A 27978-nucleotide genomic window follows, 5' to 3' on the forward strand; every position below is an offset into this window, starting at 1 on the left:
TGTTTAAGCATCAGTATAATCCAATAATATAAAATATATATATATAAAAAACCTCTCAAAGAGGCTATTTTGCAAACAAGCTAATAATGTGGCCTTGAACATAGAACTTTTATTTTGTGGTACTTTAACTCAGTGGTGGAAGACTTATTCTGATCCTTTGTAGCAGTAAAGCAATTTATAAACACTCCATTGCAGATTCTGCATTCAATATTCTACTTCAGTAAAAGTAAGAGAGTATTATAAGAATCTCATGGTGCAGCTGGTTGGAGTGGAGCTGTTTTCAGCCACTTATTTGCTGGGTAATTTATTGTAACTATCTTGTATTTCATGCATTCAAGCTTATGGTGTGGTTTGTGCAAAGAAGGAACTCAAGAACCTCAAAATTAATTCATAAACTGAACTCGAGCAAATGTATTTAACCCAGGTACTTTACACTGCTGCTTTTACTACAGTAGTCTAATGGACCTGAATACTTCTTCCACCACTGCAGCCATCAACGTGGGGAAAGTTTGGAGGGCAGTCCGGCATTAATTTATTGTATTTGGCAAAAGTTCAAATTGTTTAAGTCTGCATAATAAATCCTCTCTGAAGACATGATTTATGATTTAGAGTATATCTAGCTGAATTTGGTGCAGTTTAAGATATATTAGAGGAAAAAAAGGCGAACTGTTTTGAATAACGCTAAAAAAAAAAACATTTCTTTACAAACTTGCTAGGTGAACAGCTAAAATATGAACGGCAGTGAAAAAACACGGACTATAGAAATGACAAAACCGGATAAAAACTAGCTTTGAATGCATAAGAGCTTCTGGAAAGTAAAAATACAAAGGTTGAAAACAATTTTTGAGTTCTTACCTTCACCTAAATTGGTGCGACACATCACCTGTCGAGGTTGCTGTTGCATCTTTTGTCCGGAAGACTCCAATACCCACAATGCCTCACAGTTTTAATTCAGTCATGTGATTGAACTTGTGACAGGGAGCAGGCTTCGACAACAAACATCACTTTGTTGCGTACTGGATTTGTTTCTGTCACGAATGAAACCCTATTGCGACGTTGCGGACCTCTAACATGTATTTTCTAAACGTGTGCTGAGATATTATAACCATTTTGTTTGGATATAACGCTTTCTAAAATAACAATGGCGGAAGTGGAGGAGGTAAGCACGGCATGCTAACATTAGCTGGCTAAATGTTGGTGTTTTCAACCTAACTGCGTCAAAATAAATGAGGTGATGTCCTGTGAATTTTGTCAGCTGGCATTTTGTTTGGTTTAGCTCCTTATTTACCAGTTTTATCATTTCTATATCGTGGGAGACAGACATTTGAGAAGTTATTGTAGCTTCACAGTGATGTGATATCTGTATTCTCTAAAGAAATATGCAGCAATGCCTCATATGCACTGTGTGTTTGAGTTAAAATTAAATTCAAATGCACCAGCCTCCCAATATCTCACATCTGTAATCTTTGTTGTGTTTCTCTGCCACTAATAGCTGTTGTTAGGTTGTTGAAATTCATTCAAAATGTGTCTTCATTCAGGGCAGAAAACCAAGTGAGGAATTCACAGATGAGTCTGAGGTAAGAAACTCGTTAACAGTTTTCAGTTTGTGCTGACCATTTTTTCCTCCTGCAAAAAGACAAACAGTGAGAAGAAGTTTATTTGCAGTCAATAGAGTTAGGTGGAAAAAAAATTACACCCAGGAATGTCATTCAGTTGCACCAGTATGTCAACGTAAAAATGCATCAACAGCAACATAGTCTCGATGTCAGGGGGTGTGAATATTTCTGTCAAGCATGGGTGATGTTTGAACTAAAATAAAGCTGACTGCCTACTGAAAGGACCGTAATACACAGCCAGCCTTTATCAACCCAGCTTGATCCCGTAAGGATCTTTGTCAGGTTTTGAGAAGTGTCAAACACTCATGAATTACAGATAGCTCTCCATCAATATTATGACTGAGCTTCGGCGTGTTACAGTACTCCGGCGCTTCTGAGAATCACAAGTAGGCTAAATAAAATATGCCTTTACACATCAGCCTGGCAGGAAGGAGAATTTGTCTTTATGGGAAGCAGAGAACAGAATGAAATATCAGGGACAGGCTGCAGCGGACGCTTGCATCTCTCTGAAGAAAACAGTTGAGAGTGAGCAAAAGACGAAAATTCCAGGCTTGTAAATAGAAAGAGCCTCTGCATCCTGTTTTCTGTCTGTGCACAGTGTGTTCAGTATTGTAGGACACAAACGCTCACAGGGAAACAAACACCAGGGATTGTGGGATTGTGTGTCTCCTCCAGGTGGCTGCAAGGAGATGATTATTTACTCAGTTCTCTACTCAGAGTTCTGCAATATACTGTAGTTCGCTTGGTGTCTGCTGCTGCTGTTACCTGGTTGACAGCAGCCTTACTAGATGAAAGCAGTGAGGGCCTCTGTGCGCTACACTCTGCTGGTTATGGAGGAAATCAGCAGGATAATAATTTCTCAAAATTTTGGATCTTGAAAGTCAGAGGTATGGTCCTCACTACCTTTGTAATTTGTACAGACTAGTTTGATTTGCAGTGACTTGTAAGCACAGTGGTGAGTGTTGCTGCTTGATCTTGTTTTGATGCCTGACCTCTCAACTGTTCACACAGTCAAGGGAAAAGGTTTCATCTTAACTTTGGAGTACAGTAGATCAAACCTGGAGCAGCAAATGACACATGATAATGCTATAGTAACTTTAGTACTGAGACAAAATAATCAGAATTATTTGAGAAATTCAAACTAGAGACTTATGAGCATCATTTGTCAGGAAGACAGTACCTGACCAATGAGCTGAATCCTAATCTAATCTTTTTTCCCTGTCAAATTACAATTTTTACAAAATGTACAATATATGGGCCCAATCCCACCTTCCATTTTAACCCTGGTTGTCTGAGAATGTATCCAAAGTGTGTCATTAAATTTGCTTTTATATAACAGCTATGTTGCTAAAAAGTTCATATTGTTTAAGTGTTTAAGTCAGAAAAACTGAGGTGGGCAAAGAAGTGGATTCATTACTTTCTTAATATTTAGGGACTTACTGTGTGTCCATCTGTTTAGCCTTAATGCACACTCGTAACAAATGTAATCTCAGTGTAAAGCAGAATGTGATGCTTGACATAGATTGAAGGCTTGGTTCAGCCTGGGTCTTAACTGCCAATACGCAAAGACGGTTATAACACGGAGACCAGCTCAGTAGTTGACAAAACAAAGAGCAACTTACAAGAGATGGCAAAAGTTTGAAAATGGGTAGTTTCTCTCTGGGGATGAAGTTTGCTTTTGTTGTTTGATACGCCTTTGAAACCCGTGACAAATGCCCTCGCATCAGAAATCTCACAACCAGAATACACAGGAAATAGCCTGGATATGGCGTTGTTGAGTGGGAAAGGATTGTTTTTGAAAATAACATCTTTTCCACGCTATTGTCCCCCACCTCTAACCCAGTAGCACATAATGGCAGACAATGTTTTGAGTTGATGCACCCTCTGGGCAGCCAGAGACTGTGCAGCATTGGTTATAAACTGAATTATGAGTAATATTCAGGCTGTGACTGGCCGCAAATGTTGGCTCACGCTGGAAAGTGTAACGCTGTAGAATACATTAAGTTTGTTTTATGAAAAGACCAAATTCGTGTATTTCACCAGGGATGAGTGGTCTCAGGAAAAAAAAAATAGAAATTACTTTATGCTGCATTTCACGCAAGGTGATGGAAATTTGTCTTTGTGCATATATCTCCTCATACACACATTCAAGACATATGTATTTCTTTAAAGAGTTGAGAATACATGGAGGATTGGCCTTGCTGGGTTTAGAATCTTTTTCTAGGATACTGAGGGCACTGTGAATGTAAAACCTAAATTTGTTATTGTTATATTACCTATTGGTGATTGGAGATTATTGTAGAAATGCTGCTGAAGATTATGAGGGACCCCTGTTTATAATATTATACAGCAGTATTATTATTATATTTTCTTGTAGACCTTTAAGTTGAGATATATTAGAAGCATATGAAGTCACCTTCTTCACAGAGGACAGGAATTAAATGACTTGAGGTGGACATTTTGTCTGTTTCTGTTTACTGCATGAAAGGTTTTGTTGGGCACTTTCAAAGAGCATTGTGAGCTGTAACATTTGTGAGGAGACACATTGTGTAGTTGTAATGAATACCTTTAAGAAAATGATATAGTGAGAGCCCATCTGAGGAGTCTACTTTCTCAACCAGGAGGAGGACAGCGAGGAGGAGCCCAAACTGAAGTATGAGAGGCTCTCCAATGGGGTGACCGAAATCCTCCAGAAGGATGCAGCCAGCTGTATGACCGTCCATGACAAGGTAGAGGTTACAATCCACCGCCCACAAGGGGCATTTCACTTTCAAGTCCACCCATCTCAAGTAGAGATTTCACATTGTTTATGTACACATTTGAGAGATGTCCTCTTCAGAGTTGGTTTTCGTCCGCTCTGTTCAATCTGTAAAGGCAGGCCATTCTTTTCTCACCTTCTCCTGCTTTTCCGCTCTGGGAGGTACATCAAAAGACACCAGGCGCCATTGTCTTCTCCTCTTTTTTTATTCCCACTGTTGAATGTAGATATTTTTAAGAGTGCCACTCTCTAAAAGATCATCGTGGCACCAGCAGCACACATACACGCCTGAGCTGAGCAAAAGTCATACCCAGTTATGTCTCCGCACCTGATGTTTTATTAACCGCTATTGATTTTCATTTATTTATTTTTACTTTGAGGATTTGCTCTCTCCCCTAACCTCAGAACAGCAGCCGTGCCACAGTGAGAGACATTGCTTTGCTGAAATTCTAAATTTGATCTGACTGTCTTTCTTCCTGGGATTTCTGTGCTTGTGTACCTTCTGCCATCCTGCTACCTGTGTGGTCACACCAGCCCCCACCACCCTGGCAAACTCCCACAACCTTAAAGCCACCGACAGCACATATTGCCTTATGTTGCCTCATATTTTAAGTGTCTGAATCGGAATTTCATTTGAACAATTCCATTCTGATAAATCCCTTTAAAAGTCGCTCCGCCTCACAAGGTTGAACCCTTTATTTATTTATTTATGGTTATTTTATTTGGGGAGATTGCAGGGGCTCTGTCTGACATGCTCAGCTGTGCCTGTAAATATAAGCATTTCATTATAGACTGCACTGAAGCATGGTGGGCTCGCCGCACATCCACATGCTGGTCTAGAAGGGAGGGGGATTAGGAGGAGGGCATGGAGCAGGGGCTGGGGTGGAAGAACACACACTTAATCTAATGCCAAAAGCCCCCAGTTTCTATAATTTTTTTTGTCCCAGTGGACTCACGTTCACACACACACACACGCAAACACGCACATTTGCCCACATGCGCTTTTGCTGAAGCACAAAACACGGAAACCAGTTGCTGCTCAGTAGAAATAATAGCTCTGTGCTGGGCAGGGAGGTGATTGGGTTGCATGGGGAGCATGGGAAGAAGTCAGATGTACAGTGCATTTATTATGCTTAAGCATTTTAATTTGAGAAAAAAAAATGCCATTTCACACTGTCTGCTTTAATAAATAGGGCTTTCCTCCCCCTGCAATTTCACAGTTTTGCCTCCAAGCCCACCCAATCCCCACTCTGCCCCTGTCGCTCCAGCTCCAGGAAATATTTTTTTATCCTCTTGCACAGCCTTCATCAGCACAAGATTTTTCCAAAATCTTGAATTGGTTGCAAGTGTCTGTTGGTTTAATTTACATTACATTTATTCCTTTTCAGTTCCTTGCCCTAGGTACCCACTTTGGAAAGGTCTTCCTGCTGGACATCCAAGGAAATGTAACTCAGAAGTTTGAAATTGTGAGTACATTCGTATTCTTTAGATTATAGTGATAAAGTTCTTTAGGCCTAGTGGTAAAACACTTTTTAGACACACTAGCGTCATAGCTCTGTGGAAAGAAATATCAGCCTGTCCACCATTTTGGTCCACACTGAAATATCTCAACAACTACTGGATGAATTGCCATGGAATTTGCTACAGACATTCATGGTCACCAGAGGAGGATTTGCAATTACTCTGGTGACCCCTTCACTTTTCATCTAGCGCCATCATCATCATTATCACAAGAAATGATCTTGCGTATCTGATTCAGTGCCACTGTTTTACTTTGCCCATGCTTTTGTGCTCACTTGATCTGGAGAGAATGAGTTCTGAACAATAATTTAATTTGCAAGTCAAAAAAATTCAGTAATCAAGGCTGATTTGGCTGGCACAAAGGAGCAGTTTTACATTACTCTACCTGCACTTGTGCTTCTAACTGTAGTGTTCCTGCTGAGCACATTGATTCAAGTGCTACTCACCGAAGGAATTCGCTGCCAGTTATCAGTCATTGCCTGAAAGAAACAAGGAAGCCTTTTCACCAAATAGAAGAGACACCGCTGAGTTCTGGCTGATGGATTTGTGACGTGGTTTCAAAACCAACCAGTCAAAATTCGGTGAAAAATAGAAAAGGATTTAATGTGCCTGCAAAACACTCAGGTGAACCTAATGCACCGGAGAAATTGTAAATATACAGTATGATAAGCACAAAACTTTTCTTCCTTTAGTCTACACCGAGGCACAGTCAACTCTTAAGCCCTTAAGGGATAGTTTTTAAGTAACATTTGCTGTAATTTATGCCATTTGGTTGATCCTTTTATCTAAAGAGCCCTATAGTCTCATGCATGTCTAAAATTTAAAAGCATCAGCAGTGAAGGGACCCCTAACCTTCACTTTAAAACTCTGTATTAATGCCCTGCTCCATGCTTTGACACATATGGGACCATGCATCCATTACATACTCAAATTTTTGCCTTTCGCTTTTTCTGGCATTTCACTTAGTGGGGTAAAATGTCAGCCAGCAACATTTGGCCAGCCACAGAGATATTCGCCTCCCTCTAAAAAAAAAAGATGCCATGATCTTGTGTCTCCGCAGAGTTCAGTGAAGATCAACCAGATCAGTCTGGATGAAAGTGGAGAGCATGTGGGAATCTGCTCCGAGGATGGAAAGGTGAGATCTCTCAGCTCATCACCGCTGGTTACTGATCCCTGGGCCTGCCTCAAAGAATCACCAATCAGTGTTTTCCATCTTTCATAATTCAACCTCATATAAAACTCAGCTTATCAGTGTTAAACTTTATGCTAATGATGTGGAACTTGACGTGTTTGGTAGTGAATTTTTAGAAGGCACTTCCTTCGCTGTCGGAGCATTAACCTGGAGTTTTATCTCCGCCATATCTGCGCATAAACCCATATTTTTTTCACGATGCGGGAATTTATAAAAAGCTTGTACCAATTTTGAAGAGTAGGGGAAAGGATTGCACTCAGATCCGTTGAGCTGTCAGTCAGCCATCAGCCGTCTATGGATACCCTCTCCATGTTCTCCACCTTGCTGTTATCTTGTCTCTTCTCATCATTACCACCATCCTTCATGGATTTCGCAGTCAAGATATGCTCTCTGATATCGCCCCCCCCCCCCCCCACCAAACACACACACACACATTTCTAGCACTCTGGTGGCAAAAACAAGATCTTGTCGCACAAAAAGTGGAGCAGACAATTAAAATCAATGCTACAGCAATTGTTTGCCCTCAACCAATTCAGTTGGCTGTTAATCCTTTGAAATCTAACTTAATCCATAATCACTGGGGCGGCTAAAAAAAAAAAAAGATAACATCAGAGTTTTATATTATTCCCATACTTTAGAAAAAAACTTCTTTTGGGGGCTTTCTCAGATAAAGGAAAAGGGGGTGTCATGTACTCTAATGGTACATTAGAGTTTGCTGTGGTCAAGTCCAAGATTAGGACCCCTGTTTCTAAACCCTGCAGGGTTCAAAGAATCAACTTGTCCACTAATTGGTGACCCAGCGGAGAAGCAGGGAGCCAATCAAAGTCTTTTCTGACCACAATTCCCCCCGCTGGCCTCAGATAGTTGCAGAGGCAGCAATTAAAGGAGAAATTTTGAGTTATTCACCTTTGCTTGCTGTTTTGCTGTCTCGTCTCTGTTTCAGGTTCAGGTGTTCGGTCTCTATACAAGAGAGGGTTTTCACGAGAACTTTGACTGTCCCATCAAAGTAAGTTGGTATCAGATTCTTTGAAAACTTAAGTGTCTTAGCATGCATCTGTACTTGCGTATAGCATAAAGAAACAGTCAAACTCTATGGTCTAATCTGTCCTCTATGTTGTGTTTCGTAGGTGGTAGCTTTACACCCTCAGTTCACCAGATCAAACTACAAACAGTTTGTCACTGGGGGCAACAAGGTAGGTTTGAGTAGTACTTTGTACTTGTGCAGTCATTATGTACAGTTTTTTGCCATTTTTAGGCATTTCCTACCACAATAATTCATCCTGATTGTGTCCGGGTGAAACAGAATCCTGCAAACCTTCTCGCTTTGACTCGGCTGAAGGCAATGCACAGGCCTTTGTCTGGTGTGAAAGGCTCTTACTTTTCTGTCTCTTTGCTGGAGTGCTCTCGGGAGAGCTGCCCATTTTCACAAAGTGCTGTTCGCTCAACAGTGTTTGAAAGGCAATGCTTCACAAGCACAGCAAATAGATGTCATTATCAAGAGGGTACATAGTCTTAGGATTTCCGGGCGCATACAGTGATCTCTTTCCTGAACGTTGTCTGTGGTAGGTATGCCACTACGGAAAGTGAAAAATATTTTAGACGTTAGATTTATCTTTTTCTCTTCAGAAGTAAAAGCAACTACGTATTACCACATTCCAATTACACTACTATAAACTGCACTGATGTAGCGTCATTGCACAGCCATCCATAAATAAAGTATACTGACATTTATACAACAGGGGTGAGGAAAAACAACTTTTTTTATGAAACCCCATTGTTAGTGTTACTTTGCCATTTTCTTTCAATTGGCACTGATTCCTCTCAGTTCCAAGTTGTGAAGGCCTCCACAAGGTGCCTGTGATGAAAATCAATAAGCCTCAACGGGAGCCACGTCCTATCAAAGGAAATTCAATTTTGTCTCCACAGTTCTTTTGTCATATCATCTCTTTGTAGAGCAAACTGTTTATTAAAATAGCCCAACTGCTGAATTAAAGAGCCTATACAACCTTCTCTCGGCCTCCTTGGTAATGTTATTTACTTTTTTTGGGGACGCGTTTTGTGTCAGTTTTTATAGTAAGGACAGTAACAATGCAGAGAATGTGAATGACAGGCTTTGTCCTCTACTGCATGTACACCACAAGGCCTGAACATTAAACAGCAACTGATGAAGTGGATCTGAGTCCGCCTTGATGCCACATCACAAAAACAAACCTCACACAGCCCTCTCACTGAGCTCCACACCTCTCTGACAACACAAGACCGTAAATACATAGCATGGAAACATAATGAATTTGTGTTTAAGTACTTGTTTCTGTATTTTACTCCAGTAAATGGTGTGTATCGTAAGGAAGCCATAACCATTAGGATTAAAATGAGAATGATGTCTAAAATCTTTCATGATGGTGACCACGTGAATCTTTAAAATGACTTGCTCCACCACTGCATGTGAAGCTAATGTGAAGCACTCACATGGTGTCTAATGTGTAATCTGTCTTTATTGTCTTTGTGCCTAAATTCTCTGAAGTGGAATTAAGATCTGCATATAAGGATTTAAATCAGGTTTTACTTGGTTCTTTGCAAGAAAGTTCCCCACAGTTTAAGTTAAATGTATATGGCGGTTTCACCCTTTTATCAGCCGTAGCTCTTGAATGCCTGTTTCTGTGTAATGTCCTGTTCATCTACTGCCCTCTGTAGGCGGCACAGATCAACAGCACTCCCCAGCTGCTGTTAACTTGAGATGAACACTGATTCTTATTGAATATTTTTCTGATTCCTTCCTTTAAGCTTCTTCTGTATGAAAGGAACTGGTTGAATCGCTGGAAGACGTCTGTTCTACATGAAGGCGAGGGCTCCATCACCAATATCCAGTGGAGAGCTAAGCTCATTGCCTGGGCAAACAACGTGGTGAGTGTTCTGTCCCACCCTCCAATAAAAAGTAGAACATTGAATGTGCAAAATGCTAATGTTTTGTTTCTATTGGTTTCTCTCAGGGAGTTAAAATTTATGACATCAGTACAAAACAGCGCATCACCAATGTGCTGCGGGATAATGTCAGTCTGAGGCCTGACATGTACCCATGCAGCCTGTGTTGGAAAGATAACACCACTCTCATTGTTGGTTGGGGTACCTCCATTAAGGTTTGCTTTGTTTCTGTTTTAATTGACCAGTCATTACAGACACTAGCTGCTGCTGGGTTTTTTTTCAGTGTACTTTTCCTATTTCTCCTCAGATTTGTGTCGTGAAAGAGCGAAATCCTACTGAAATGAGAGATCTGCCCAGCCGCTATGTGGAAATAGGTATAAAATACGCTGGACATTACGAGATTATAAGATATATAAAACAATATTTATATAATGAGTTTGGTTTCTGTTTGTCCCTTTCAGTGTCAGCGTTTGAGACAGAGTTTTTCATCAGTGGCCTGGCACCGCTGGCAGATCAGCTGGTCACCCTGTTCTTTGTGAAGGAGAACTCTGATCACATGGTAATGATGCTTCTTTTACACTTACACTCAGTGGCCACTTAATTAGGTACACCTGTACAGTCTAATGCAGTCCAAACAAAAAAACTGCCCTGCTGTAAAATCTGTCCTTCCCATTTCACTATAATGTAACACCATCACTAACGGCACCTAAAAATTTATTTTATGGCTGTACAGTTGTCTTACATTGCATTAGACTGAACTTGTGTGTTGCTGTTTGCGTGTGTGTGCAGGATGAGGAGTTTCGTGCACGGCCTCGTCTCGACATCATCCAGCCTCTACCTGAGAGCTGTGAGGAAATCTCTTCAGATGCCCTGACCGTGCGCAACTTCCAAGACAACGAGTGCAGAGACTATCGCCTCGGTGAGACTATAAAAACCGCCCCGAGAGAAATGTCACTCAGCCTTTTACTGCGCTCTGATTTCATTATGCATCGACTATCAAATGTCAGCTGTAATACGCAGTACGCTGAGGCATAAATGTATTTTCATTAACAGAGCATTCAGAGGGAGAGTCGCTCTTCTACATCATCAGTCCCAAAGACATTGTCGTGGCCAAGGAGCGAGACCAGGATGACCATATCGATTGGCTGCTTGAAAAGAAGAAATATGAGGTTTGTGTTGCTGAATTTTATGAATGTTGTAAAAAGGTTACGGTCTATAATGTCAAAGTGTAATTTTATGTCCTTTTACTGTTGTTGAACTGTGGCAGGAGGCACTGATGGCTGCAGAGATCAGCTTCAAAAACATTAAGAGGCACGATGTCCAGAAAATTGGGATGTCTTACATCAATCACTTAGTGGAGAAAGGAGACTACGACACAGCGGCGAGGTGGGTTTTCAGTGTTCTCCAGATGGACTGTGAGTTGATATGTTTATTAAGTTGTACAGGGATGAGGTTTGTGTGAGTGAACAAAGAAACCAGGGTTTTCAAGTGCTAGATTCAGATCATACAAATAAAAACAGAATAGTTCATTCATATCAGTTCTTGAAATTGTAGAAAGGATACCCTTAAACATGATCTAAATTTATTTTCACTAAAATTAATTTGATTACTGAGCTGATAATATGAGATTATGAGTTCCTGTAACACAGATCCAAGTGAGGAGCATTTTTCATTTCTAGGGTGATGGAGTTAATGTGCTGCTACTATTTCCAAGATCAAAAATGAACTTTTATGCTGAAAAACCACAAGCATGCCCACCGCTAAAAGTCTGGCTGATTCTTGTGTTTTTGTTTTTTCAATGCAGAAAGTGTCAAAAAGTTCTTGGGAAAAACATGGAACTATGGGAAAATGAAGTCTACAGGTTCAGGACCATCGGACAGCTGAAGGTAGGTTAAGGACTCTCAGTCAGAAGCATTTCTGTTCCTTAGCAGAACTTGATTAATACAAGTAATATTCAAGAAGTCTCTTATCAATATTGCACCTCTCTCCAACTTCAGGCCATCAGTCAGTATTTACCCAGAGGAGATCTGCGTCTCAGACCAGCCATCTATGAGATGATCCTGCATGAATTCCTCAGAACAGATTATGAGGTACTTTGTCCTACAATGATCTTGCCATCCTGTGACAAATCCAGTATTAATTAATTAGTTAATAACAACAGCTTACTTGCTTTCTTGTATTCCCATGAATACAAGGGTTTTGCCACACTGATCCGGGAGTGGCCTGGAGAGCTTTACAATAACATGGCCATCGTTAAGGCCGTCACAGATCACCTGAAGAAGGATCCCAATAACAGCACCTTGCTCACCACACTGGCTGAACTGTGAGTCATCTCTCAGTAATTATTACAATGAAATGAAAAGTTTTTTTGTGAAATTTAGCATGACTTTTTTTATTTTTGGAAAAGCCTGGGATGTGGGTTAGAGCTTTGAGCAACGCTTAGTTGCACAATACTCTGTATGTCTGCAGTGATACTGAAGGGCTTTGGTTGTTGAAGGAGTAATGTAATGACCTGAAAATAACTGCTGTCAGAACAAGTTGACGCTCAGTCTTCTACATTTATAAGGTATGTGACGTTTATTTGACGCTTTTGCAGGTACACCTACGACCAGCGGTACGACAGAGCCTTAGAAATCTACCTGAGACTGAGGCACAAAGACGTTTACCAGCTGATCCACAAACACAACCTCTTCTCATCCATAGAGGACAAAATCGTGCTTCTCATGGACTTTGATAAAGAGGTAAAGGACGAGTCTTAGACTGAAAACATGTTAAGTTTGCATATTATTGTCAAGTTTATGTTGTCATTCTATGAGCAAAACACTTTTAAATAAAAAAAGACACTCATATTGTGAGACGTTATCTTTATAATCAAAGAATCTATCAAATAATTGAATCATTTTTTTAGTCAGCACACATATGGTGCTGGTCTTTTTTCCAGCGAAGTAATATTCCTTCTGAATTTATGTTGCCAGAAAGCTGTTGACATGCTTCTCGACAATGAAGACAAGATATCTGTAAGTGCACCTCACACCCGTCAGTCTTTTTAGGAATGTTAATATAAATAAAAATATAATATAAATAAAAATACAATATCGCTAAATTCTCTTATTTCTCTCTTTTCATTCTGCTAACAGACAGACAGGGTGGTCGAGGAACTCACAGACAGGCCCGAGCTTCTGCATGTGGTGCGTTGAGATACTTATATAACTTTAGATATAATGACATAAAGTCTCAAAATGTAATACAGAACTGAGTTTACTGTGTTTTTGACTCATCTTCTCTCCACAGTATCTCCATAAATTATTCAAACGGGACCACCACAAAGGCCAAAAGTACCACGAGAGGCAGATTGGCCTGTATGCTGAGTATGACCGACCAAATCTCTTACCATTCCTGAGAGATAGCACGCACTGCCCACTTGAAAAGGTACAACTCTCACATGTCAACCAACTGCACAACCGAATTTCCAGAAGCTACAAGTCATAAATTACACTGTCTCCTCGTTTCTGTCTTTCTCCTTCAGGCTCTTGAGATTTGTCAGCAGAGGAACTTTGTGGAGGAGACCGTCTTCCTGCTCAGTAAGTGTTCATTAATGTTTGTTTCCCCACTTTATTTGAATGGCTTTAAAGGAAACTAATCTAGCATGTTGCTCCCAGGCAGGATGGGCAACTGCAGACGAGCTCTGCAGATGATCATGGAGGAGCTGGAGGATGTGGACAAAGCCATAGAGTTTGCTAAAGAGCAGGACGATGCAGAACTGTGGGAGGATCTCATCTCTTACTCTATTGATAAACCACGTACGATACAGTCTCCTATTTACACAGTTGTACAAATCCTTTTCCTTTCATTTGTTTGATTCTATCTTTCTCTGTTGTTTTCTCACTTTCAAAATATGTCTTTGTTTCCATCTATCTTCTGTCGTCTCTCTAGCCTTCATCACTGGCCTCCTTAATAATATTGGGACTCATGTGGATCCCATCCTGCTCATCCATCGCATAAAGGAGGGCATGGAGATCCCAAACCTCAGAGATTCACTGGTGAAAATCCTTCAGGACTACAACCTACAGGTGAGACATGTTTCTTTTAGATTATTTTGTATTTTTCACTTGTCATCTTTATGGTGCAGGAATAAAATCAGTTTTAATCACAGGTACAGGTATAGTCAGTGGAGGGTTGCATTAATACTTTCTATATCAACAAAAGAGCAGTTTATTCCATGTGAGTGCAGCAATACATTCTGATTTAGTTTATTTGACACAATGAGAGAAAGGACTCCAGGTCTCGCGCATCTGCAAAATGTCAAAGATAACACAATCAAGTCCGAGCCTTATTTCCAGTGTGGTCCTTAATGTATAGACAGCACTGATGCAAGAGACCCAGTTTATCACCCGGCCTTTGTTTTCTTGTTTTCAAGATTCTGTTGAGAGAGGGGTGTAAGAAGATCCTGGTGGCCGACTCTCTCTCCCTGCTGCAGAAGATGCACCGAACACAGATGAGAGGAGTCAGGGTCGATGGTGGGTGCACTTTTCTGCCATTCATGCAGAAAACAAGGATATTAAATCCCTTTAAACTGAACTATGTGCTGCTTTTCTTTTCAGAGGAGAACATTTGCGAATCATGTCATGCTACAATATTACCATCAGGTCAGTCACCTATGTTGCTATACTCAAATATTTTGATGTTTTATTGCATTTAAAAGCTATTTGTTGCTCATTTATGCTTCACATCTGTGTTTCAGACATGGCCAAACCCTTTGGCGTGGTGGTCTTTCACTGCAGACACATGTTTCACAAAGAATGTTTACCATCTCCAGGAACAGTAAGGAACTGCATGTAGTCTGTGTCTCTCTGTACTCAACAAATCAACATTATTTGATTTTGATTAATATTAAGTTTTACATTTTTTTGTTATCTGAGAAACACAACTTGGCTGTCCTATACTGAGACTCCTGCAACTTTTTTCCCTTCCCATTTCAGATTCCGGGTGTCCAGTTTTGTAACATCTGCAGTGCGAAGAGGCGAGGGCCAGGAAGTGGAATACTTGAGATGAAAAAGTAACAAGGATTTATGCACTCACAATGTTATTATTGATGCTTTTGTCTCCCCCTGTTGCTCTCCCTTCCCTACTGTCAGTGCATCGATCAATAAATATCACTTTCCTTCAGTCACTGAACTGTACACTTGCAAAAATGCAAAACCTTCATATTGGATTATCTCTGTATATTTAAATCTAACAACTCTAAAGTTCTGTACTTGTTCTGCTTGCCACTAATGTGATTTGGTGATGAAAAGTCTGCAACGTCTGAAAAATAAAATCACATAAAAACTGTCTGGTTTGTGTCTGATAATTATGTATGTCTTTCCCATAACTCAGTTTAAGTCAAACCTGTCAAGTCGAGATGTGTGAGAAGAATTTATTTATAAGTTTGATATTTCAGAGTTTTATCCGAGCTCTATGACATACTGTATATTGTAATGTGCAATTATTTCATTCATCAAAAGGCCGGGAAGTTTTTAAGAAGACCATCCTTCACAGTGTCTTTTATTTTATTACTGTCAAAGATTTCATTAAATAATTGATTCTGTGGAGAAAGAAAATTGATTTAGTCTTCACTGTTTGAGCTTTTGTACTCCACCGACGGACATCCATGCTGAAAACACTGTCTTTCAAAGTGTTTTTGTTATTATATATATGATGTTTTGGGATGTTATTGGTGCATTAGCATGTAAGAAGCCTCTAATGTTGTAGATGATGTATCTCAGCTAATTAGTTAGAATAAAGTGAAATACTTAAAACGTTAACAAAAAATAAATAAATACAACCTCGATTTTGAGTGCGGCTGGAGGGCTGCTACGTCACATCCGCCGTTCCCCTCCGGAAGTAGAGTTAATTTTTATTCACAGGGAGAAAAAAAAACAGCTGTTGTTGAGAAAGAAAACATCAAAAGTGAGTTACACTGACGAACGTCGTGCCTTTATCTTTCCGCTGACGTTAATACCGTGAGGAGGGCTCTGTTAACTGTGGGCTCGGTCTGTGTGGCCGCTGTTTTCGCTGACTTGAACAGCGAGACTCGTTTCGCTCATTTGTTGCGAGTTGGCTGCTGCTAGCGTTAGCTCCCCTCACTGTGGACTCTTTAGCTAGCACACTAGCCACTCTTAGCTAGTCAACTGACCATTTCTGACTGTCTGCACTGCTCCTGGTGACAGCAATCTCTGTCGACTGTCAGACAAGCAGTAAGATCCTTTATGCAGATGCTGCATAAGTGAATAGATGTATATCGTACGTTGTGTGACTCGCTAGCCACGTAGTTTAACTACGATTTCTCAATGTTTATGTACAACGTTAGCCAGTCTTGTTGCTTGTAGGAAAACCAGGTAACAGTAAATGCATTTGGAAAAGGTTTGTAGCTCATAATAATATAACAAGTCTTTGCTTATTGCACACGGGCGCAGATGTGTAATTTTTGTGATGTGGTTTGAAGGCATGTTGTCTTTTCAGGAGAGCTTCTTTACGTTTTATTACTCCACCAGGGAGAAAAAGAGAAACTACAGGAATGTGAATTCTAGTCAGTTTTGTTAAGTAGTAAATTTAAGATTAAGTTGCATATGTTGTTGTCTTGTTCTGGTTTAATGATGTTTGTTGTAATTTGTCTGTTTCTATTAAAATATTTCTTGACAGAATGCCGGCCCCAAAGAGAGGACCAGCTCCTCATGATTCTCAGCCCAAGATGCGGAAGTTGGATGAGGATGGGGAGGCTCTGCCATCCAAAACTGCACCAGCTACCATCAATAGGTCCCTTAAAACAGGAAATACACAAGAAAAGTCAGCAGCCCCTCGGACTAAGAAAAAACTGTCTGCTTCAGGGGAAGAGGGAAATAAACCAGCCAAGTCATCCAATCAGAGCTCTCCTCCGAAGGATTCCAGCAAAACCATTTCTGATCCGCCTGTCAAAAAAGCCAAGCTCCTGAACGCCACAAGTGCCTCCTGCGGAGAAGCTCCCTCACAGAAAGCTAACTCCAAACCTTCCCTGAAGCGAACAGCCTCCACAGAGTCTGACGATGAGCTGAGTAGCGATGGTGGTAAGATTGACCTCTTTAGAGAGAGGGATGATGGCGACAAGGCCCGCTGCATCAGAAAATATTCAAACCGAGTCAAAGCGAAGCGCAAAGCTGAAGAATCACCTACTGACTCACAGGAAACAAGCCAAGGGTTGCTTTCTGCACCGACAGACCTTATACAGATGGACCACAATTATGGCAGATTCTCAGATTTGCCAGATATTCGAAGCATGGATGAGGCTGATCAGAATGAGACCAAGGAAGCTGCAGAGTCTGTTACTGAACCTGAGAGACAAGAAGAGTCAAAGGAAACCTCAGTCTCTGTATCTGGTAGCACTAATACTAGTATAAAATCTGAGTGTGCGGCTGAAGAAAGTAAATATGAGGAACTTAAAAATGTAGAAGGCCAAAAGCTCATAGATAAGGAAACACTACCATCATCTGGAGAAACATTAGACTTTGTCACTGCAGCAGTTGAAAACACGCCTTGTGTTGCATCTGAGGCTAAGGAAAATGAAAAGGAGGACATTGCAGAGTCTACCAAAAGCCAAAAGGATGAAGATGGCAAAACACTAGCATTGTCAGTGGAAACACTATGTTCTGTTACCGGAGAGGTGAATCCAAGCTGTGAACTTAAAGACCAGGTAGATGAAAAAACAGGCTCAGATTGCACACCAGAAAGTCAGGCAGATGTGAGCAGTGACACTGAAACAAAGGAGACCACAGAGTTACTTTCTGACGGGATGAAACTGAATTTAAAATGTAAAACCAAGGAAGACGAACATGAAATGAATGAAGGGATTGAAGCAGCCAGTGTCTCCATGGAGCAAAAAGATGTGGGTACAGAAGAGAAACCATTGTCAAACAAAACAAACTCTGCACCAGAAGAGATCCTGGTGGGAAATAGGAATCCAGAGAGTCAAACAGACCTCAGTGTTAAAATTCAAGTTACTTTTAAGGAGGAATCGAAATCTGTACACATGCCTGACCAAGTGCCAGAAAAAATGACCAACTCTTGTGATGGTGTGAGCAAAGTAGTTAGAAACTCTGAGGAAAAGCTTGAAGATGGTGAAAGAAAAGAAGTTGAATTCCAGTCGCCTCAGTCTGTTGCTGATCCTGGGTCTTTTTTTGAGGTGCAGGTTAGCCATGGCGTGACAGACAAGATGACTGACAGCTGTGCTGAAATATTGACACCTGATTGCGAGGCGGTTTGTGAGCAAAAACAAAGAGAGGTGTTCTCTGAATGTGTCACAGTCTCAGAGGGTCAAATAGACGTGCACTCGCAGACTAAAATAACATCAGAGGGGATGTCTGACTCAGCACCTAGAGTGGCTATACAAAACCAGGGGAACCACAAAGTTAATGACCACACTCCGGAAATACCTGCTGAGGTTAAAGAAGATGTGAAGGTGGAAAATACTACAAGTATGGAAAAAGAAACGGAGACGAACTATGAGTGTGCCACTGCGCCAGATAGTGAAATCAAAATGGATGCAGAGGCTTCAGCAACGTCAGAGGAGGAGATTGCTAATCCAGCCTCCACGGTGGAAACACAAAGCCAGAAAGGCCAAGAGGTTTGGGAACCTACTACAGACATATCTGCCAATTTTAATAAGGATCATGTGGTTGAAAATTCTAAAATCAGAGAAATGCAGACTACTTCGACATCAGACATTTTTCCTCCAACCTCTAAATTGGAAATAGAAAATCAGAAATGTACTGCAGGCATATCCACAGAGGTTCATGGAGATATAATGATTGAAAATTCCGAAAAAATGGAAAATGAAGACAGCGAGAACCCTGAATGTGCTAGTGGAGCCCAGAGTCAAAACAACATGGAAATACAACCTATAACAACATCGGAGATTCCTAATCCAGCACCTACACTGGAAGAGAAAACGCAGGAGAGCCCAGAAGTGAGCGAGCCCACCACAGACGTATCTGATCAAGTACATGCACATTCTCAGAGCACAGAAGATATAGACAGGGTTGATGCCAAATGTGTTGCTGCTCCTGAGAATCAAACAGAAGTGGATATGCAGGCTGTGACTTCATCAGAGGAGCTTTCCAATCTAGCATCTACGGAGGAAATACAAAACCAGGAAAGTCAGGAAGTCAGCGAACCTACCACAGACATGTCTGATGGATTTCATGAGGATCAAAAATGTGAACAAACTAAGTTTGTGGAAAATGAAAACAAGGTGAACTTTGAACCCGCGGCTGTACCAGAGAGTCGAATTGAAATGGAAATGCAGACGACATTGACTTCAGAGATTTCTAACTCAGCCCCTTCAGTGGAAATACAAAAGACGAGAACTGCAGAATCAGAGGAGATTTCTAAAATATCACCTACAGTGGTAATGAAAAGCCAGGAAGTCAGTGGATGTGCTACAGACATATCTACAGAGATTCACGGTAACCTGATGATTGAAAATTCTCAAAATGTGAAGAATGAAGGCAAGATGAACTTTGAATCTGAGGCTGCACCAGAGAATCAAATCAGATTGGAAATACAGACTAAACCGACTTCTGAATTTTCTAACCCAGCCTTTTCAGTGGTAAGAGAAAGTCAGAAAAACCAAAATGAAGTGGATGTAGAGAGTACACCAACGGCAGAGGAGAGTTTTAACGTAGAACCTACAGTGGAAATACAAGGCCAGGGGAGCCAGGATGTCAGAGATCATAGTACTGACATATTTACAGAATATGGTGTACCAGAGAATCAAATCAACATGGAAACGCAGGTTACAGTGACATCGGAGATTTCTGTTCTAGCACACAAAGCAGAAATACAAAGCCAGAAAAACCAAGACGTCACTGAACCTGCAAGAGACACATCTGAAAAGGTTCAAGAAGAAATAAAGATTCCTTCAAATGACTGCAATGAAGGTGAAAACAAGGTTATCACAGGCTGTGTCAGTGCTACTGAGGGTCCAAAAGAAATGGAAACGCAGACAACGGCAACACCAGAGGAGATTTCTGATCCAACAACTGAAGTGCAAACACAAAACCAGAGAGGTCAGGAGGTCAGTGAACTTACTACCGACACTGAACTTCAAAATGATGCAATCATTGCTTGGCCTGTGAGCAAGGGGAACAAGGAAGAAGTCATCACTGAATGTGTTAGTGCTACTGAGAATCAAGTAGAAATGGATGCGGAAACAACAGCAACTCCGGAGGAGATTTCTGATCCAGGATCTATCGTGGAAATACAAAGCCAGGGAAGCCAGGAGGTGAGTGAACTCAATGCAGACAGTGAGATTCAGAAAGATCTAGTGACTGCAAGTTGTTGGAATAAGGACATTGAAGACAAGGCTACTTCTCAGCCTGTTAATGTTCCAGAGATTCAAACAAATATGGAAACTACTGCAGCGCCTGAAGACATTTCTATTCCAGCACCTATAGCAGAACAACAAAGCTATACGATGGAGGAAGTCACTGAACACACTGTGGCCTTATCAAATGCAACTCAGGAACCTCTTCCTATGAGTAATTTGGAACATAAAGAAAATGAAAATATGCCCGAGGCAGCAATTAGTGCTGAAGATATCCAAGAGGATATGGATGTAATAAGTGGATCAATAGAAACGGAAGATTCTGCCTTACAAGAGGAAACAGGGAAGCAAATGATTAATGAGGCCAAAGAAGAGACTGCAATCATTTCTCATGATAAGGCTGACAAAACAGTCAGTATTATTGAAGGACAAGGAGAAGGAACTGGCAGCAATGAAGTAATCGTTTATGTTTGTGGCCAGACAGATGACACTGATGTTGTAATTCACGCATCAGAAGAGCAGATTAAGAATCAGCCAGAAGTTCAGCTTCACGAAAACCAGATCGTGTATGAACCCATTAGTAGTCCAGAAAGTAATGACGATAGGGAGGTGTCTACAGCGTCAGAGAAGCATGATGGTGTGTCTTTACTGGATTTACAGAACACAGAGACCCCGCAACTTAAAGAACACACATCGACTGATGAAGAAAACAACACAATTGTTGACCCACAATTGGAAAATGTGGAAAACGCTAAGGAACAAATTTGTGTATCTGACAGCCGAGCAGCAGTTGAAATGGAAGTAGAAAGCATACAAAACAGTGTGCCAGAAAGTTCTCTCCCTGCACAGTTGGAGCAGAGTAACAGGAATGTGGATGTGAAACAAGTTGCAGTGATCAGCTCCAGCGATGATATCAGCGTGCCAGATGGCCAGCCAGAAGAGGCAACAGAAAAAAGTGACAGGAATGGTTTTCTGGAGTGCATCAGTGCCACAGATTTTTCTGAACAGGTGCAGGAGGACACTGGACTTCAGGAGGCTGCAGACATCACGGTGACAACAACTACAGCCACCACTGAAGCTGAGATACCAGATAGTACATCGGAGGAGTATGTGATCTTAGAACCAGTCCCAGAGAGTGAAATTCACTTTGATATTGTCACTCAAGCAGCGGCCGAATCGGGTTTGTCTGCCTCGCTTTCAGAGGAGGTGAACCCAGACAGCGCATTAGTGGGTGAAGCAGAAAATCTTTTAAGTGGTTCCCAACAAACCATCTTCCCTCAGGCAGAAGTGCATGAGGTCAAAGATGCTACACTGACCAGTTCAGGTGAGGACAAGGAGACCAGGGTTAGGACAGAAACATCAACTGGGGAAGTTTTTGAAGTTCAAAATTCTGACCAATGCCAGCAATCATCGTCTGACACGATGGACCTTATTACCACAGAGATGGATGTGACAAACTCTCATGCTCAATGCACAAATGAAGACGGTGACGCTGTGGTGATAGAGACTGCTGAGGGAAATTTGGACCTACAAGAAGTGCAGATTCTGGAGGATATAGAGATCGGTCGTGAGATTGTAGTAGCAGAGGAAGAGAACGAGGAAGACGGTGACATTACAATAATAGAAAAACCCCAGGAAACACCTGAGGCAGGCCCTCCTAAAAAGGCGCATGAAAAGGTTAATGAGAAAAATAAAGACGACATCAGTGGGACCAACCTGAAGCAAAACAGCACAGCTGGCGACAAGGCTGAAGATGATCAAAAGGGACAGGAGGCAGAAAAACCCAAGAAGCAAGAAATGAATACACAAGCCAGAACCAAAGCTCGCCTGGCAGCGCTGGCTGAGCAAAAGGCTGCAGCATCTAAGAGAACAGCAAACAGACAGCAGCTGAACCTCTTAGCTCTGTGTCAGGAAATCGCAGAGGACATTGCCACAGACAGCATGCTTTTGAAGAGGATAGAGGAGGAAAAACAAGCAGCAGCAGCAGCGGCGGCAGCAGCAGCAGCCAAGGGTGAAGCCAGCAAGAAAGAAATTTCACCTGTTAACACACAGGATTCAGATACTGTTAATGTAGCAACTCCTGCTGGACCAGAAGGGTGCTCTGCTTCGGTGACCCCTGCTTTGGAGGCATCTGCAGCCCAGCCCTCGACACCTGATTCAGCTGAGGCCAAGCCAGCTACAGAGCCTCCAAAGAGACGTTTCTTCATCACGCAAGTTTCCGTACCGCTGAAAGCCCATGAGAAAAAGAAGCTAACTAGATATCAAAGGCTGAGACAGGTTGAACTGCAGAGAGAAAAAATGTCCTGGGCACGCGTGAAGAAACTAAAGTCTGACCAAGCAAATCAGATGTTTTCAGAGATGGATTGGCAAACACCCGTGTCTGCCACCTCTCCATTTTTAGTGAGTCCTGTGACCACAACTCCTCCACCTGCAGCCAGTCCACCAAAAACATCTCCCCCAAGCCCTGCCACAATTAGCAAACCTGCTACACCCCAGGCAGAGGTTCCCAAAGCTGAGACTCCTAAAGCTGAACCCATCAAAACAGGACCCACTAAGACAGAAACCTCCAAACCGGCACCCACTAAAACAGAAACCTCCCACCCAGAGCCAACTAAAACTGAACATACTAAGTCTGAAACCCCAAAAACTGAACCTCCTAAAACTGAAACTCGTAGAAGTACAAGGCAAAGTAAGGCTCAAACTCCTAAGGCAGCCCCTACTCCAGGGCCAGCCCCGAAAGTGACTAGATCAGCAGCCAAGCGGAGCCTCCCAGCAGTGCCTCCTCCCATGCCCAATGGACTTAATACTCAAAAATCGAAGCCTGATATTGATTACAAGCCATACAGACCCCGGCCCAAGTATTCCCCTGATGACTTTGAATTAGATGATGACCCCTTACCGGTTGCTCCGACAAAGCCAAATGTTCAGTCGAGGCCCACACAGCCGACACGGCCCAACCTTCAGTCAATCCCCTCAGCTCAGTCTAAACCCGCAGTTTCATCACAACTTACCAACCAGGCAAAACTCAAAGCTCAGACCACACCTGCTGGACAGATCCCAGGTCAGTCAAAGCCCAGTGTTGCAGCTACAGCTCAGTTAAAGCCTGTAGCTTCCACCAACCCGCAATCAAAACCTGCTGTTGCAGCAACTCTCCAGTCAAAGGCCACAACTGCCACTGCAGCTTCATCAAAACCTGTTCCTTCAGCTAAGGCTCAATTAAAGTCTCCTGTCTTGACAGCACCACGGTCGAATGCCGTTTCTGCTCCAGGTCAGTCCAAGCCTGCTGCTTCTGCTCCCACCCAGTTAAAGCCTGCAGCTGGTGGAGTTGCAGCTCAGTTGAAGCAGTCTGTCTCAACCACATCTGAGACAGGACCTGACGTTTCGAAGACCGATGCTGCTTCGATGTCTCGGGAAACCCCAAATCCACCATCATCGGAAGATGGCAAATGCAAGGTAACTCAAGGATAAATTCTGCTATAGTGTGTGACACAGTGAGCATATTTGAATATAGTGTAGGTGTCACTTATCTGTTCTGTCTTCCTCTTACATAGGATATAGCTGATCCACTTTCATCAACTCCCACCTCTTCCCTTTCCTCTGATGAGAGCTTGAAAGTGTCGGATGGCACACAGCAGCATGAACAAAAGCCTGCAGGTATTTATTTATTTGCAGGTGGCATGATTTATTTAAACTCCTGTCATGTTGTTGTCGCATTGCTAAATGCAGTACTAATTCTATCTGCAGGATATCTTTTAGTGAGCAATTATTCTTGTTTGTACCCTTGAGCTTTTAATATTATTTGTTCTGTTTTCGCTGGATTAAAAATTGGAGTAAAAAAATAACAGAACACTACATATGAAGAACACTTATATATAACACAATATAAATATTGCCAAGAGGTCACAATTGTTACTTATTACATGACAACATGAAACTGACATAATGTAAATTATTAGTATATGTTATTGATTTGGTCTATGACACTGTAGGTAAATAAAAAAATGGAGTTAGTGTAAAACGTGTTTTTTAAAAAGTGCTTCAACCGCTTGTGCAAAATTGTTCCAGTGTGTAAAAATCTTACCTTCTCTAACAGTCACTGATGTTGATCTCTCTCCAGAGAATAAGACAGAAACAGCCAAGGCAGCTGAGAAGATATCGGAAAAGCTTTGTCAAGAGTAAGAAGTTTAAATCGTTTGACTTTTTTTTTTTTTTTTTCTTGTAGCAATAGAAACTTGAAGTAATCTGTTGTGTGTGTTTGTATCACAGCAGAGCAGCGAAGTCACAGGATGGTGGGACTCCTCTCTCTGATGAATGCCTGCAAAGAGAAGTCAAGAAACTAAAGGAGGCTGACAAAGATGGCACCCAAACTATTATTGTAAGTGGATTTATTAATTTCTTCTGCCATCATTCTAAGTTTAGGACTCAAGTGCAGCTTAAGCTTTACAAATTGTTCATAGCATGTAAACTTCAATCAACTAGAGGTCGCACTTTACATAAATGTAGAATATACGTGAAGATAATGTGAGCTTTTTGATATCCCTGGGAATAGTTAAACATATTCTTGTAAATAACTGAAGGCTGTATTTAGATGCGAGGAGTGATCTGTTGTTTCCTTTTTCTCGTAGGATGCAGGACAGAAGCATTTTGGAGCAGTGGCCTGCAGTGTGTGTGGGATGCTCTACTCTGCTGCCAACCCAGAGGATGAATCTCAACATTTACTCTTCCACAATCAGTTCATCAGCGCTGTCAAATATGTGGTGAGAGCATGTTTCTTTCAGTTACACGTCTATATGTATACAGTAGACAGTATACCTGTATGTGTGCAATGTTCTGTTTTTTAAAGAAAAAAGTGTAAGTAATTTTTTTGAGCTTTAGAGTTTGAGCTTTAGAGTTTCCTAGTCATTGTTCAGTTAAATTCATTTGTACACATGAGAAACTTTGATAGTGACCAAATGACTAAGAGCACCAAAGATTGAGAAAGTAATCTGAACCAACAGGAGGCTTCTTACAATACAGCAGGTGAGATTCACTATCGGTGCACATGTCCTAAGTTGATTTTCCTCATGTTTAATACAAGTAATGTTCACTCGCAAAATTCTGTAGTTTTACCAATAATAGATGAAACAGTCCTCAGCAGAACAATAAAAATATTGTCATTCAACAGTTTATCTTGTGTGTTTTTTCAGGGATGGAAAAAAGAGAGGATTCTGGGAGAGTATCCTGATGGCAAGATCATTCTTGTCCTGCCAGATGATCCCAAATATGCTCTGAAGAAGGTATGTTTACAGGAATTAGCCCGTGTTGGTGGCTGTCACTTTTGTGGGCGGCCTCACTGAGCCAGTCTTATATATAGACTATGGCAGTAATGTACAGTCTAACAGCAGGAAATAAATTATAATGTTTAAGACAACATGAGCTTATCATTTTATGTGCAAAATAAACCGTATAGAAACTTTAGATTCTTTATTAGGGGCATGAGGATATAGAAGGTGTCATATCGTGTGTTGTATCATAATACAGGAAAATTCAGTGATACATAATATACTACAGGGGGTGTGAATGAGGATTTTTTTTTAGACAGCTTATATTAAATATTGTTTAAACATAGTCTAAACCTTTATAACACAGTGTGTAACATCATTCAGATGGCTAGCAGTCCTATACTGGCAGAAGGAGTTAAAAACACCAGTCAGCCACCACCAGCAGATTATTTCTTCATTGAACAACAACTGTTTGTTCCTCAGGTTGAGGAGATCAGGGAGATGGTGGACAATGACCTCGGCTTCCAGCAGGTGGAGACCAAGTGTCCCTCTCAGACTAAAACCTTCCTCTTTATCTCCAATGACAAGAAAGTGGCTGGATGCCTCATAGCAGAGCACATACAAGAGGTGAGAGACGGCCTGTTGATATCATGTGTATCATGTGCTTGTGTCCCCACAGATGTATGTTTATTATGCAAAAAATACAAAATAAAATGAACAGACTTAAATATTAGATTAGGTTTCATACTGAGTCTTGTGTTTCTGACTGTTCACAGGGGTACCGGGTGATTGAGGAGCCCGTACCGGACGGTTCAGAGGGAGAGAAGGTGATGTTTGAACGTCAGAGAGCTTGGTGTTGCTCCACCACGCCAGAGCCAGCGATCTGCGGTATCAGCCGCATCTGGGTTGTTAACATGATGAGACGCCAGGGCATCGCCTCACGCATGCTGGAGTGCCTCAGGTCAGTGCGTCTGCAAATTGCTAAGACTTGGTCTTAAATCACCTGAAAGCAAGATAAACATAATTAACCCTTCCCGTTTTTTTTCTGCATAGAAACAACTTCATATACGGTTCATACCTGAGCAAAGATGAGATCGCTTTCTCCGACCCCACTCCTGATGGAAAACTCTTTGCCACGCATTATTTTGGCACCTCTCAGTTTTTGGTTTATAACTTCGTGAGTGGAACACGTTCGTCCCAGCCCACAACCGATGCAGTATGACAGTCTTCAGGAAAGGTAACAATGGATTTAACCGAGACGCTCACTGAGTAACAGGACCCGCCCTCACTAAACAATGTCTGACACAGAGTCTTTATTTGTTTAACGATTAAAAAACAACAAGAAAAACTGTAAATTACTCTTTGGAGAGGATACACATTGGTTTAAATCTCAGGATGAAAACAACAAGGTGTTGTTGAAAAATGTTATTAATTCACCCTTTAATCCCTCCCAGCATAGTATTTTGAGAAAAAAAAAAGTATTTTCTTTATACGTTTTTAAGCAAACCGTTGGTTTTATTAGAAGTATAGAGTTTACATGCATGATCTGACAGCAATAGAAAACAAAGAGCATTTCATTGTTTTGGGGGTTTTATTTTCCATCCCCGAGAAGCATAAGATCAATTGACTGCATTAAATAAACAGTTATTTTAGAGTTTGTCCTCATTTTGTTTTTGTTTTTTTACACCTATGTCGTGGAGTAAACTATGTGTACATGAGGGTTTTCCATGTTCATCTCTCGACAGTTAACAGTGATGCTGCCATTGTCTCACATCTGAAATGCTTAAAGGTCAAAACTGCACAATGCACATTGAGCAGTTCAGGTTGACTCCTTTTTTTTTTACCCCCACATCAGTCCGCTCAATTTCACTTTCATGTTTTCAAATTAATCATCAAAACCAGGGGATTTTTATCGGTGGGACACATTTCAACACTCTGATCGAGGAGATGTGGGTTAGAACTGTAGCTTGGGCATTAATTGTGTGCTCTAATTTTCTTAGATCACTTCGTCTGAACTGTTTAGGTTTCCAAGCTGAGCCATATACTGTACACCATTTTAGCAGGGCATTGTAGCCTATACTGTATGAGTGATGTCTTTTAATTTCATCAAGGCTGTCTATTGCTTTGTTTGTGCCTGAATGAATAATGTTTGACTTACAAAGTTGATTTGTTTTCTTTTTAGCCATATGTTCCTCTAAGCAGCATTTGGCGTTTTATTCAGTTAGTGTAGAGTATCATCCTGCTATTCCTTAGTAACAACAAATTATAATGTATATGAAATTATCATGTAGATTGATGCATACTATAATAAAGTTTATAATGAAAGGTGCACAAGATCTTAAGGTTCAGGTGTTAAATGGTATTTGAGTGAT

At 41.2% G+C, this 27978-nt stretch overlaps 2 protein-coding genes across 4 annotated transcripts; both read left to right on the forward strand.

Annotated features, from left to right (window-relative positions):
- Positions 1–967: 967 nt before the first annotated feature.
- Positions 968–15340, forward strand: vps41 (VPS41 subunit of HOPS complex). Its single transcript, XM_041066217.1, has 28 exons — positions 968–1159; positions 1539–1577; positions 4238–4345; positions 5763–5840; positions 6956–7030; positions 8031–8093; positions 8215–8280; positions 9872–9991; positions 10078–10224; positions 10317–10383; positions 10471–10568; positions 10799–10928; positions 11063–11178; positions 11277–11395; positions 11814–11895; positions 12007–12099; positions 12205–12332; positions 12606–12750; positions 12985–13026; positions 13147–13197; positions 13301–13438; positions 13536–13590; positions 13669–13809; positions 13943–14079; positions 14427–14526; positions 14611–14655; positions 14751–14830; positions 14989–15340. The coding sequence occupies exons 1-28, from the start codon at positions 1142–1144 to the stop codon at positions 15067–15069; spliced, it is 2562 nt and encodes an 853-aa protein (XP_040922151.1). The 5' UTR covers positions 968–1141; the 3' UTR covers positions 15070–15340.
- A 490-nt stretch (positions 15341–15830) lies between these two features.
- LOC121200262 (microtubule-associated protein futsch-like) lies at positions 15831–27937 on the forward strand. Of its 3 annotated transcripts, XM_041065437.1 has the most exons (11): positions 15831–15958; positions 16691–23406; positions 23584–23798; positions 23897–23999; positions 24463–24520; positions 24612–24720; positions 24971–25102; positions 25532–25621; positions 26090–26233; positions 26383–26567; positions 26660–27937. In XM_041065437.1, exons 2-11 carry the CDS (start codon positions 16692–16694, stop codon positions 26826–26828), a joined length of 7920 nt encoding a protein of 2639 aa, XP_040921371.1. In that variant the 5' UTR covers positions 15831–15958; position 16691; the 3' UTR covers positions 26829–27937. The 3 variants fall into 3 exon arrangements, with proteins under 3 accessions (XP_040921371.1, XP_040921369.1, XP_040921370.1); XM_041065435.1 differs by having other exon boundaries at positions 16691–23798; XM_041065436.1 differs by having other exon boundaries at positions 16691–23798; positions 24615–24720.
- The last annotated feature ends 41 nt before the right edge of the window (positions 27938–27978 follow it).

Source organism: Toxotes jaculatrix, chromosome 20 (assembly GCF_017976425.1).
Source record: "Toxotes jaculatrix isolate fToxJac2 chromosome 20, fToxJac2.pri, whole genome shotgun sequence".
NCBI classification, from domain to species: domain Eukaryota; kingdom Metazoa; phylum Chordata; class Actinopteri; family Toxotidae; genus Toxotes; species Toxotes jaculatrix.